The sequence below is a fragment of the Vipera ursinii genome, assembly GCF_947247035.1.
Source record: "Vipera ursinii genome assembly, chromosome: 3".
Taxonomy (NCBI): domain Eukaryota; kingdom Metazoa; phylum Chordata; class Lepidosauria; order Squamata; family Viperidae; genus Vipera; species Vipera ursinii.
Window position 1 is genome coordinate 87812370 of NC_139516.1, and position 14562 is coordinate 87826931.

The following is a 14562-nucleotide window of genomic DNA, read 5'->3' on the forward strand; positions in this document are numbered from 1 at the left end:
AACTCCAAATACAAAAGCCCCAAAAGGTATAAAAACCCACCTCTCCCAGCTCCATTTTGTCAGCCACCCAAGAAACATGCTGCTGTCACTGAAGTTTCCGGACACTAAATAAACTGGACTTTCTTTCCTAAGCAGTCTCCATTTTGTTTATTCCCAGCTTGAACTGGACCCTGAAGATTTTTTTTCAAACCCTATAGAAAGTGTTTTTGGGTTAAAAAACATTAACTTGATAAATTACAATTTAGAGTTTTCATCTTATTGTTGCAGTTTGCTGTGCAAATGGCATTGTTATAAAGGAGGCTGCAATATAAATAGAGGTCCCTTATTTTTTCAGAAAATTGTAATACAAAGCTTCTGAGATTTTTAATAACAGTCTCTGCTACTACCCTAGCTTCTCCTTACATCACAAAAGCTGGTAGGCAAAGTTAAGATTGCCCCCAAATTTTGATTCCCCAAAATTATTTGCACATACACAGCAAACTTTCAAGATGTACATTTTGTTTAAAACAGTACTGAATAGTACTGAAAAATGTTATAGTCACTAAATACTTTTCCTTTTAGATCTTTGACAATAGCAGAAACAGAAATACATAAGACAGGGTTACTTTACAGTAATTCATAGCATATCCCACAAGAGGCTTAATTTTGCAGCCTACCTTCTGTCAAATATTCCTTGTCTTCCTATTCTGGAGGAGGAGGGAAATGTTAAGGCAAGATGGAAAATTTCAGGTAAGGAAAGAAGAAAAGAAGAAGTAGGTGATTTGAACCTACAAAAATAGTATGCTCTATGTAAGGGCTGATATTCTGAATCATAGGATGAAAGTAATCAACCAGATGGTCATTCCAAGCGTTAGGATTAGACCTGGGCTATAGGTCTAGATTCAAAAGCCATCTCTTTTCCACATAGTGAATAAGAAACAAAAAGTATAGTTGTCACACAATTCCATCTCCTGAGAGCTCAACAAAAAAGTCTAATAATACAAGACTGAAGTTACAACAAAATGACTTCGAGTTAATCTGTGGAAGAGCATATAAACATGCTGTAATATTGGCATGTGAGATTGAGTTGTGTCTCTTCTCATAAATAAATATACCCTTTTTTTCTTAAAAGGGAAGCATAAGTTAAATGTCATATTTTTAAAAAAATGACATTTAACTTATGCTTCACTTTTAAGAAAAAGCAAATGTATCACTGTTGAGTTAAAATTTAACAGGGCTTCCATTGGTCAGATACAATTTATCACAGAGAAAGATTTGGTCTATGACTATTAGTTGTGCATCCAAGATGTGTCACAAGAAAAGTATCATCCCAGACCAGCTTTGCCTAAATCAAACACCTTTTGAATGTTCTTTTTGGTCAAGAATATTTTACTGGAGCAGTAATAAATTAAATCTCAGTGCTCCATTTTTTGTAAGATACAGACAGCAGTTATCTGGATCTAATTAGAAAACTATAGACATATCTAAGTATTTTTATGAAGTTATATTTAATTGCTTAAATCCTGTAAAATATTAAGGAAATTTGTTTCAACAGAGTTAAAATATGGTAATAACTTTTAAAATGGTATATAATGGAAAAAGAATAATGCATTTAACTTTTAACAATGAATACTTTGAGCTGAGATTACTTTTTTGATAATTAGTTCCATAGAAATTGATACAGCTTCAAAACAGTGAATAGGAGAGAAGATTATCATTGTAATTTCTTGTCTTAGTTAAATCAAAATACCATCTGTGAATACTTTGTCTGAGTACCTATTCTTACATACAAATAACATAATCTAAGCATAAGACTAAGTCCAAGCACAGTTTAAATAAGCCTGGGAGAATTTCGAGAGTTGCAAAAGTAGTGCAGATTAAAAACAGGGAGAAAAATAATAAAAAGCAGACCCCACAAAACAGCTTCTTGAAGCTTGAGGAGGCCCTTAGATATCCATCTGCTCGTAGACTCAAACCCAAAGACTCCTTAAATTACAGTTATTCTCCTTCATTCTTTGTATCTTTCCTTGTCTATACAAGTACTCATAGCCGTACAGACGATCTTAAACATAGCCTTATGGGAAGCTTGTGAGATATCAGACTAGGGTCTCCATTCACTTCCTGAAATTTACTTCCCAGCAGTCAGATGACCACAGGCAATGAAGTGAGAGGCCTAAAAATGTAGTTCAGCCATATTAAGCCAGCCGCTTCCCCAAGTCTGCATGATACTACAAGTGCCGTCTCAGCTTCACTCTGTCACTCACCCTCTAGCTCAAGGGTCACCATACTTGACAACTTTAAGACTTGTTGGCTTCAATTTCCCAGAATTCATTCTCTATGCTGAGTTGGGAATTCTGGGAATTCAAATCCACTAGTCTTAAAGTTGCCAAGTTTAGAGGCCCTTGTTCTAAGCCAGGGGTGTCAAACTGCCGGCTCACGGGCTGGATGTGTCATGGCAAAACTGCGCCCACCCCATTGCTGTCAAGAGAAAAAAAGTCGCGATACATTGTGACACGTCACGTGACATTGCGAGTTTGACACCCCTGCTCTAAGCTTATTACAAGGATAAGCCCTATGCTAAAAATCAAGACTACTATGCTGTTGATAAAAATATACAGGATTTCCCACCATCCAATTCTCATGCATGCTTTCAGTACAGAAGGAAGCCTTGAAGTCAAGGACCTGTCTGGCAACAACTTGTGTAGGTCACAAGTGCAGGTTTTTTTTCTTTTCTCTTCTTCTAATTCTATTGCTGGGGTGCAATGTGGAGATGCTAGACATTTATCCTGGGATCCTTTTCATTATTATCTATCAGCATTATCTCCATGCATGGGCAATTCCTTTGGTTCACCTTAGTACTTTGGAGGACTGTTTAACCAAGAAAGGAGTGCATATATTTTCTTACCAAAACAAAACACACAGGCACGTACACATACATCCCAAACCCCATACTTGTTTATCGTTAAGACATTTATAAGCCATTTGAATGGTACAAAGTGGTACAATATGCTTGCTTTAGCTTGTGTACAGTGAGCGTCTGTAAAATTGCACACAGTAATGTACTTTGTTACAAATACATACACTTTTCCCCCACAGTGACAAGCCTATCTAAAGAAGCTTCTCCTAAATAAAAAGCTTCTCCTTACGGAGTTGAAGTCTTGCTTTCAGTGAGTCATTTCCAATTGCAGCTTCCCTCTAGTACTTTTTCATTCAAGGGCGCTGTAGGTTTTCTTTGGCGATCACTGAGGTTTTAAGCTCCCTGTGCATTCTAACTTGGTACTGATCTGTAACGGCCCTCAGGTTGGAGGAGACACCATCGGAAGACTTGTAGAGGCTTCTGCTGCAGCTACTGCTACAGTTGTACTTTCTCTTCCATGTAGCATTAGGCGCAAGCAACGCCGAAATTCTTCATTCTTCCAAGTATAGAGCAGTGGGTTGAAGGCAGAGAGAGAACAGAAAAGGAGCCAGCTGGATAACTGCAGCCCCCGGGGGGCAGGCTGAAAGAAAAAGCTCAGGAGGCTTACCCACACCAGTGGTTGGGTTGCCAGGAGGAATATCAGACAAAGGAGCAACACAGAGATGCTGCTCAAATGGCGCTGGGCCCGACGGGGAGGTTGGCCAGCAGTATTCAGAAAGGGCATCTGTTGCAGCAGATGGAAGTCAAGGACACTAACCCGTTTGATGCTGCCTTGAACCCGCTTCACAATCCTCATGTAGCAATGGAGCAGGAGAACTGTCTGGCTGAGAATCGCAAGGGCTATTCCTAAACTTGCATAGTTAGAGGTGTTGTTACTGGTGGCATTTTTAGACTCTTGCTGGATCGGTTGCCATCTTTCCAATCCTGGTGGAACCAAGGCAAGGAGAAGAGCAAATAGCCAGGTGAAACCTATCATCCAAGTAGTATGCTTCCTCTGATAAACAGTCTGGTATATGATGTGTGGTTTGGTGATGAGCACGTACCGGTTGAGGGCCACCAAGAGGTGGGAAAGTAATGAAACAAACAGCCCAAGAGCAACAAGACTCATCCGGAGTAAGCGGTAGCTTTCTGAATGAGCCGTAGAGGAACCAGAAGGTAGCAATCCCTGCATTGCTTCTTGTGGCATCCAAAAACCACACACACTCAGGTCAGCGATACAACCATTCACAATGAAAGCATTGCTGATGATATGCAGCTTTCTGGAAGTGAAGACCATATAAATAACCATGAAGTTGGATAAAGTTCCAGAGATAGCCAACAACAGATAGAGTAGAGACAAAGGGAGCCTAGTTCCTAAGGAGTCTTCATGACAAAGGAACAGTTGTAGGGGTCTGGAGCTCCAGGAAGAGGAGAAGGAAGAAGTGTTGACCATCTTGTTGCAGAGAGAAGTTAAACTGTCTCGAACCTCCAAACAAACATATTCCCTGCTTGATTCTAGAGGTGATAATTCAGAAACTAAGACATGTCTACAAGACTATACACAACAGACAGCCAAAGATGGAAAAGTCGAAGGCATCCCAAAGCATGCAGATAATATCTAAGAGAAGCAGACAAACTGGATCACAGAGAAATCTATAAAACTCCCCAAGCATTCCAGATTTGGTGCCGACTGTAAACAAGACTCAAAAAAGCATATATGGGATTCAGAAAATAAAGTGAGGAAGATGCAGCGCTGTCTGAACTAGCAATGAGATCCAAAAAGATGTAGTCTGGGTGAAGTGTAGCAGTTGCGAATAAGCAAATAATAATAATAATAATAAATCCAGAGCGAAAAGTAATTCAACCACATAGATGCCTTTCTAGATAAATGCCCAGGAACTTCTATGGTAGCAATGAGCATCCTAAGACTGGAAGACGAAGAGCATTCCTCAATGAAGGAAAAGAAATACCAGAAATTCTAAAAGGTCTGAGCAGTGCATCTGACGATGTGGTGCTCTCTCTTGAGCTTTTCAAAATGCTTGCTGTATCTATCAGCACTAGGAGAATGTAGTGCTTCTGCGTCTGATCTTTATGAATTATTCAGAGATTATAGGAGGGAGAAGGGGAGTGAAAAGAAAATCCAACTTGTTTTGAAAAGGCAGCTGTTGTAGAAATTGATATTTCTCCCCCTACCCCTCCCTCCACCCACTGTGGTTCCTGAGTCACCTTTTGTTTGAGATGGTACTTCTGTTCTCTGCCCTCCTCCTACCACTGATGTTCAGCCCAAACTGTACAGAAACTCTTGCTTACACATATTCTTAACCCTAGGTTTGTTTTATGGTGAGAAAAGGTTTGATGCTTCTACCATTTTCAAAATATATGACCTAATTTTAGAGCATGTCTTAATTGCAATATTCAAACCTTGCTTTGATTACATGCTTCCTGCTCCTTGGCAACAAGGATTGTTATGTTACTGAGCTGGCCTGCTAATATAATCCCCTCTTCGCTAGGTAATGTCGTGTGTAAAATTAATATATTATACAACTTTCCAAATGTAGATGTTTGAAATTTTGTGTAATGTATTATTAATTTGCAGGAAAATATGTGTCATTTTGATCCCAATTTTGAAACCTGTATGGAAATGAAACAAATCGAAACTACAAATACAGAAATGAGTAACTAAATTGGACCGATATATTCTTACACTCGTAGCTGTCCTAACTTCCCTGCAGCCTGTTCCATCATTTTCAAGAAAATAAAAATCAAGGAAAGTTACTGTACTGAAAACCTGGTTGACAGTAGTACTAGATGGGAGTGAAGGGTGTAACTCAGGGGTGGGGAACTATGGCCCCTTCGTGACTTGTGGACTTCATCTCTCAGAATTCCTGAGCCAACCATGCTGGTTCACGAATTCTGGGAGTTGAAGTCCACAAGTCATAAAAGGGCCATAGATCACCACCCCTGATCTAACTGGATATGAGACCTTCTAGATGAACTCAGGTTTTAGAGAACAGTTGGTACTACTCCTGGTGTACTGCCATCCTTGCTGCATAGCATCTTTCCTGTTGGAGCTGCAGGATTCCATTACTGAGTTGGTGGTGGACTCTATAAAGATAGTAGCTCTCAGGGATTTTAATATGCCTCCAGGGCAGGGTTCTTCAAACTTGGCCCTTTTATGACTTGTGGATTTCAACTCCCAGAATTCTTCAGCCAGGTATGCTGGCTGAGGAATTCTGAGAGTTGAAGTCCACAAGTCATAAAAGGGCCAGGTTTGAAGAACCCTGCTCCAGGGGATATTGAGTCCATAGCAGCTTAGGGCTCATGGCCACCCTGACAATCAGGCATCTGTTCCAAGTAATCAAAGGCTTGACATATACCAGGAGTTGCACTCTTAATAGTTAATCTACTTTTTTCACACAGCAATTATGGTGTGATGTGTCATTGGAGAATATTAACATCAGTCCATTCCTGTGGACAGAATTCTTCCAACTTGATGTCACCAACTGTCTAGGGAAGACAGGGTATGCTGGAATGGCCCATCCCAGACAATTTAAAGACCATTTTGGGTTCTAGACGGAGCCTGGGATTTTCCCTAAGGATCTGGTGAGCAATTTGGCAATAGCCTTGGCTGTAGCCTGGAATAGGCATGGGATGGAGGCCTTGGGCTTGTTTAATGACCACTCATCCAGTGATCATTCCAATTTATGATGGCATTGAATCAATGAAAATTATGACTGGTCCTTGTACGTACAGCTGTTGCAACATCCCCATGGTCACATTGATTGTGATTTGAGACTTTCCCTGCTGGTTTTCCACAAGCAAAGTCAATCAGGAAGTCAGCAGAATGTTGCAAGTCATGGTCATATGAGATCCTTGCTTAACTACCTGCATAGTGCTCACTTAACAATGGCAACTGGAGTTGCCGGAACTGCCATTGCTAAGCAGCATGGTCATGTTTTCTGAACTATTTTCTGTTTATCTAGGTATTCAGTAACACAGACTGCAAATTATTGATTTGTGATGGCGATGTACACATAGCCTTTCAGAAATAATTAGATAAAGATTTTAAATGCTACCTTAATCTTACCCATTTTTTTAAAAAAATGATTACATAGGAACTCAATTTACAAATTGTTGTGTAGAGACTGGCAACAAATGTATTTGAAGAACAGAAGTAAATTTTTATTACTCTGATATAAAAATAAGCATTAATAGTTCCAAATGTTTTATAAGAAAGTGAGAATAACTGCATTTCATGAGAAAATATAAAATGGAATCTTTTAAATAAAATACAGATAACAAAGTTCAGAGACTATGACCACACTGAAATAAGAAAGCACCATTAATATTGCTTACCAATTCAATCATTTTTTTAAAACTAAATTTTATATTCAAATATAGATTAAAAATGGTTTTGCTCTATAATCTGCCTTGGTTTCAACTTTTTCTCCAGTTCAAAAAAACCACTCTGTATCTTTGTTTAACCATTCTATATGCTGAAGGTTATTCCTAGTAGAGATAAAAAAATAACAGACGAGATCAAGAAGGACCATGGTTCAAGCATGTCAATAACGAGACAACAAAGTGCTGGTATTAACAATAGTATTGTATTTCATAATATCTGATTAAAATAAAGGATAAACCTATGCATAATTCTGACATTCATTAGCATTTATATTTCTACATTGGAAAAATAATACATCTGTCTCATAAGTAGTTTAATAACAAAATACATGTCAAATTTTAGAGGTAGAATTACCTTAGAATTTGCCTATTATTCACTCATATATAGTACATTTGATGTACATTTGATAAAATATTGCATTCAGTAATTAAAGCAGCTGACAACAAAACACAAAACACCAAAAATTTACCCATCATAATTGGAACTACATATTTCCCTCAAATATTTAAATACCAATCATTGTTAGTTAATATGAAATAATCTATCAGCCTTTGATCTTCCCCTTGACGTGATTCATCAAATTAGCAAACTTCCAGTTAACTGGAACTGTGCATTTTGTTCCATCTTGGAAGCCAAAGTTGCCAGATTCAGAACAAACCATTACATTAAACACGAGAATGTATTTTATCATACTAACCTGTTATAAAACAAAGAGTGATAATTTCCTTTTTTTTAGATTAAATAAGAGTATTTTGACTAACCACAGGGTCCAGGGTTAATATAGTTTGCACAAGGAAGAGTGGAATGACTGCATAACATGCGTAAAAAAAATATTCTTTCCTTGGTAGCCATTAATAGGGGAGCATTCTTGTATCAGGGCTTTTTTTCTCATAGAACGCTCAGAACGGAGTTCCGGCACCTTTTTTGGATGGAACCTTGTAGGGTAGGCAAGGCAGGTTGTGTGATATGTGTGAGTTCCGGCACCTTTTTCTTTTACAAAAAAAGCCCTGCTTGTAATCATAATACAAATGGTATGTGAATGTTATCAATTAGCGCATCCAGAATGGCACTAAATTAGTACTACAGACCCAAGACAATGCAGTTTCAAAAATAATTGCGAATAGAGGCAGATAAGGTTTTACAGTCAGAGGGCCGTGCTCCAATTTTCTTTATATTTTGCCGTTTAGGACCTCAAGGTCTCTTAGCCAGTGACATGGTAAGATCATTAGAACAAATAATGAGAAGGAAACTAAGGAACAAGGAAGAAAAGAAAGACTTTTTTTTTCTTCAGAGAAAAACAAGAAAGTCCAGTTGCCTTGTGAAAAAGGACCATTGGAACAAGGAAGAAGTGCAAAACCTTATGAAAGCTTGATGGACATATTCTGTTCCTTATTTCTCAAACTGACAGCCCCGCCCCCAAAAATTAAGTAGTTGAAAATTGTCATTTTACTCTCAAAGTGGGGGTGTTCTTGGGGAACAAAAATGGGACTGGGGACTATTTGCAGCTCATGGCCCATTCTCCTCTGCTTTCAAATGAACTGGGAATTAAATGCTCAAGATTACATTAGCCACTAAGCTTCACAGCATTTGCAAAGAATAATATTGATAGTATGGTTGAATGTATAAAAAATAGTGGAAAATAAGGAGTGATATACAGCTTTAAAAATGTTCTTACAATCTATAATTAAAATGTGAGTGAAAGACTTCCTGCCTCTTGGTCTCAATGTATAAGAAAAAGAAAAGCTGTCTGTCTTATTTCACTGAATAACCCAATGAAAATCAGATGACATTGTAGTCTCACAAATTCAATCAGTATATTAAATCTTCTCTGCTATGACAACCTTTTTCTCATGTTGTAACATTATACAACTTTTAGACAAAGCTATACAGAAAGGAAAACACAAGAAATAAAATCCTTGGACAAACAAATTATAGAGCCCAATTATTAAGAGATACAGGTTTTAATTAAACTTAGTTTCTCTTTGTAATTAAAGACGCTAAGGCAAGTCTATGTTACAGACTTCCTGCAGACCTTTAAAAATGAACATTTTAAACATCAGCGTTTGAAATTAAAAAGTGGTATGACAAATATATATTCTTTTCACTAGTAAAATTCATAAACCTAAAGCACAGTGATAGACAGATACAATAAAGCCAACAAGTAGCAGGATTGGTATGGCCAGGATCAAGAGATGGACAATTCTGCTTCCAAATCTGCAGACATAATTTGAGCAGATGGTTGGGGTCTCTGGAGTCACACTCACAAGATGTGAAGTACTATCAGCCATGCTTGCCCAGGATGACTGCAGATGGACATGTTTCTCTGGATCTTGGCTCACGTTTGAAGTATAAAACAATATTTGAAAAATACACATTTTTGGTAAAAAAAACACCACCCCACCTTGATTTCTAAAACAAAATATACTCTATTTTTATACAATATGCATGTTTTTGTGTACACATGGACACACATCTTTTACTCAATACATATACATTATAATACTGAACCCAGAACCATCATTATAAATTGCTATTGCTACAGTTCATTAGAAGTATTCTCAATATTAAAATCTTGATCTGTACACAAAATTGTAATATTCAGAAGTTCAATTACAACGTATTTGCAGTAGTCACTACTGAAGTCCCTGATTATGCAAAGAGTTGGGGGTTAAGTTCTAATCATGTATGAAGAAGTATTTCTCCAGTGAAGTGTCTGCTTCAACATTCTTCCTCTTTGAAGAAAAATGATTTTTAAGAGATGTCCAGCTTTCACCGAAGCAGTAAGGCTTTAGTACTGAACATATTCAGACTGAAGGGACTGTGTAGGTAAAAACAAAAGCTGGTATTAAGATTCAGTTAAAAGTACTTCAATTTCAATCATATGAACTTTTTAAAAATCAGACATTTGCTGTCACAAACAAAAACAGCTTTAGAGAATTTAAGACACATACATCCAAGTGTACTCTTCTTATAACATAACAAAAACTCACATGACGGGCCCAGAAGCTGTAAATCACTAACCTGAAACTAACACCAGTTCAAAACTGTAGCTAAAATATACATCTTTTTAGACAAATGAATTATTCCCTATTCCACTCTTCTGTAAGGCTTTTGCTTTCCTGTTAGATGTAAGCCTGGAGCAGTGACGTAACCTTCTCTTCAGAGAGCAAAAAACAACAGTAAGTGCTGAAGAAAAGATACCTTGGCTCACGATCTTTTAATTAAGAATTTTATTTCTTAACAGAATAACAGTTCCTGTTCATTTTACCTCCAGGTTTAGAAAGCAACCTACAAATATTTGTAAATATTGTAATAAGCACTTTTTCTGGTTATGAAAATTCAAATAAAGATATATGGAAAAGAGCAGAATATTTGGGTAACCTTATAAAACTATTTTTTTTAAGTGATAAGACAATAGTTGTGCAGAAACTGGGCATTCAATAGTTCTTTATATTTTGTCTTTATTAATTAAGAACATTCTAGCTGCCTTTGCTTTCAAGTGCTTTAAAACATAGGGCAGAGTCCTAATTATCTCAAAAATCTACTCCTGTACAGAAAATCTTATTGTATCTTAATTACATTCATTTCAGCTTCAGTAAGGAAAGTATTCTTCAGTTTCATTTTGTTCAAATATGAATCAAGCAGGAATACATTTTAAAAGATGATGACACACTTTATATATATTTGAGAGAAGAAAATGGAGGAAGAAATAAAAATGAAGATATAGTTAATGTAAGCAACAGTAAGAGGGACAGGTAGAAAATTAGTAGAGTTTAAAGCTTGCCGTGAAATCTAATTTCTAATAATTTGTGCTTCTGTCTGCTGATATCTGTAACAAATATTGGTTCAACTGCTAATATTTTCTCTACAAAGAGAAAGTAATTTTCAGCTTACTTTTGTCTCTCTAGTGGTAGTGTGGCATGGAATCTATCTGATTTCTGTATTTTTCAATAATAAGCTCATTTACCTGGTAATAACTTCCAGTAAAGACAACTGGACTTATTTCCAGTTAAAGAAACTGGAAGAAACTCCTCCCCTCATATGCCAGCAAATGATAGACTTCACTAGATTACCTGGGTGACCTTACAAAGCCAGTACATATGCAAAAAATAGCATGCAAATTAGTACACTTGTATAACAGAATTGGCTTAATGAAGTAAAACTTCAATTGTGAATACTCAAGTATATTTTAACAGTGTTACCTAATTATTTAAGCTGAAAAAACACACTGATTTGTCAGAATGAAGTTTTCGAATTAAGTTTTGAGAAATAAACCAGGTACTATAAATCCAGTACAATCAAAATCATAGGGCTGGTTTAAAAATGCATGTCGTGTATACTCAGCAACATTAGGAAACATCCTTGTGTGAACACAGTATGTCTACCTATTTTATACAAGTCAATAAAGATTTTAAAAATCAGAAAAAAGCATGGGTAATAGGAAAAATGCTTCCTAGCAGGGCTTCTAGTCTACTTTTTCTGTTTTTCATCCATGTGAAAGAAATGTCAGTTATTTATTTATTTATTTATTTAATTGGTTTTATATACCGCCCAATTCCCGAAGGACTCAGGGCGGTTTACAGGGCAAAGTTAAAAACAATATAAGTTAAATATAATAAGTTAAATATATAACTTATAACAATATAAGTTAAAAATAATATAAGTTAAAATAAAGTTAAAATAAAATTAAATAACAATTAATAGCCCCAAAATTTAAAAATTTAAAAATTTAAAACCCCTCAGTCCAGGCCAGATAAATCAAATAACCAGGTTTTTAGGTCCCGGCGAAACGAACGAAGGTCATATACTTATTATTTACATTTATTATTCAAATCCGCACATTTTATTCCACTGAGGCTGTTAAAGCTTTCTCTAAGTAAGTCACATGTATTACTATTGGGTTTTGCTTTTTTTCATTTTTAAGATAGAAATTTTATGGAGGCACCTTTTCTCAGTATTATAACCTCTTTGTGCCTTTTCACAAAAGAAAATAGCAATATATCACAAGTGTAAATATGTACACTTATACCGAGCAACTAAGGAGTACTTCAAATATCAAATATCAATTTTATTGCATCATTCATTGTCTAAAATAGAATATTCTGTTGCATCTTTTTCTGTCAAGATAGAATGTTCTATAAAAGGCTGTCCTTTTCTTCTTCAGAGCAATAACAGAAACAATAATAATGAACTTCAATATATATTTTCAGAAATATTTTTATGGAATTGAAGTTTTACTTCGATGAAGAGAGTGAAAGGTTTGATGGTCTTCAAATTTGGTTGTGACTTTACATGACAACTCTTTTTTAATTCAATCAGTACTGGTATTTTCAAACATAAGACAAAATTGGCCCTTATGGTTAAATTCACTCTGTTTACTCATTTGTTTTCAATTTTTCTGCTAATATGTATAAACCTAAATCTGATTTTCTACTGCAATTACACCATGTCAAGTATGCATTTTAATTTATATAAAGCAACATGTCTCCGTTTATTATCTATGTGTGTGCCATGTTATATTTATTAAAACAAAATATTATTATTTTGACAGTGCTTTGTTTGTCGTAGAACGCACCGGAACAACATTCTGGCACCTTTTTTCAATGGAGTTTATGGGGCTAAAAAAAGTTCAGTCAGACCTTCCAACTTCTCGTGGAAAAAAAATCTGTTCACCATCACTCCATCTTGACTCTGAAATGGCGGAGGGGGACTAGACCTACCCCACCCATTCCATCCGCCGTACTATGGTAGTCCGGCTCGGGGGGGGGGCTGAGTTCTGGCACCTTTTTTCTTACAAAAAAAGCACTGTATTTTGATATTTCCAGCTATATAAATATATCACTGTGAATTAAACACTTCTCAGCAAACCCAGCAGCAAATGTAGTATTTATAGCCAGCATCTATGTCTTTCAGCATCCCTTTGCTCAGGAAAGCAGGTAAAGACCATTTCAGTCAACAGATATCTTCTTCTCACACTTCTCAAAACTATGATGGATTTATACAATCCCATTTCTTACTACCGGTAGCAGCTACTTAGAGTAAGAGAGTGGATGGAACTTAATGACACTGAATAATAGCAATAGCACATAGACTTATATACTGCTTCACAGTGCTTTTCAGCCCTCTCTAAGCAGAGTCAGCTTATTACCCCCAGCAATCTGGCTCCTCATTTTACCAACCTCGGAAGGATGGAAGGCTGAGTCAACCTTGAGCCCATGAGGATCAAACTGCCGAATTGCAGGCCGCCAGCAGAAGTAGCCTGTAGTACTGCATTCTAACCACTGCACCACCATGGCTCATAATAACAATAAAGTTACCACCATCTTTTAGACTAGAAACAAATATTTAATGCGCTGAAACTATGAACACTATGAAGTCCAAGCTAGATGTTTTGGGGTAGATAAATATTGGTCTGATCCACTTCATTTCACAAGGAACCACTGCAATATGTTATCTTTTATATTTATGTTTGAATATATTTTCTCTTTATATTGTTCTAACTTTTCAAACATTCGGGATGTTTCCTGGATTTCTCTTAATGTGTAATATTCTAACAAAACAACTGTGATCTAAGTTATGAAGAATGTTCTATTTTTAACATGCTCTTATCTTCCAAAAATAACTTACATTTTATGTACTATGCTGCAGAAATGTATTTTTTATAATACAGAATGGTACATTCTGTGTCTTTAAGCTCTCTGAGCAGAAAGATGTAAACAAGAACAAAACTGGTCACATGGTGCCTCCTGGTGGTCAAGGTAACTGAGAACACCACATAGGACACATACTGCATAAAAGTAGACAAATCCTGTGTGTGTGTGTGTGTGTGTGTGTGTGTGTGTGTGTGCGCGCACACACACACACACACACACACACCATTCTGACAGCTTGTAGGTATTCCTTCTTACAACCACTGAATTGCAGGGCCTGGATAGCTCCTAAAGCTAATGCATTGCATGAGGTCACCTGACTGGCAAAAATCCATGTATTCAATTTCCAGCAGAGGATCTGAACCCCAAAGAATAACACCTGGCTACCCACATGTGAGGAGTCCCAATAAGGATGACAATGATCACATGGTGCTTTCTGATGGTATTTAATTATAAGAACAATTTTCAGGTATGGAAAACATACTTGTTCTGTTGTTGTTTTTTAGTGGTGACTGGAATGAACTTATTTTAAAATAAAATCCTGAGATTAGTTTAGTTTCAAATTTGTGCAATATATAATTTCATCAGAAAAAATATTTTCAAGAATTCTTTTTAAAACAGAGTGGTATATG

The 14562-nt window shown here is 36.5% G+C and overlaps 2 protein-coding genes across 4 annotated transcripts in view; both read right to left on the reverse strand.

Annotated features, from left to right (window-relative positions):
• Nucleotides 1–3275: 3275 nt before the first annotated feature.
• Nucleotides 3276–4328, reverse strand: GPR88 (G protein-coupled receptor 88; the record flags this gene model as incomplete). The annotated part of the gene is made up of 1 exon (XM_083357702.1): nt 3276–4328. One exon carries the CDS (start codon nt 4326–4328, stop codon nt 3276–3278), a length of 1053 nt encoding a protein of 350 aa, XP_083213828.1.
• A 3116-nt stretch (nt 4329–7444) lies between these two features.
• The window catches only part of CDC14A (cell division cycle 14A), an 86655-nt gene continuing 79537 nt past the window's right edge, over nt 7445–14562 (reverse strand). For all 3 annotated transcript variants that reach the window (XM_083359927.1, XM_083359926.1, XM_083359925.1), the window contains one exon: nt 7445–10098. In XM_083359927.1, coding sequence (XP_083216053.1) covers nt 10050–10098 — 49 coding nt within the window. In that variant the 3' untranslated portion in view covers nt 7445–10049. The remainder of the gene's footprint in view (nt 10099–14562) is intronic.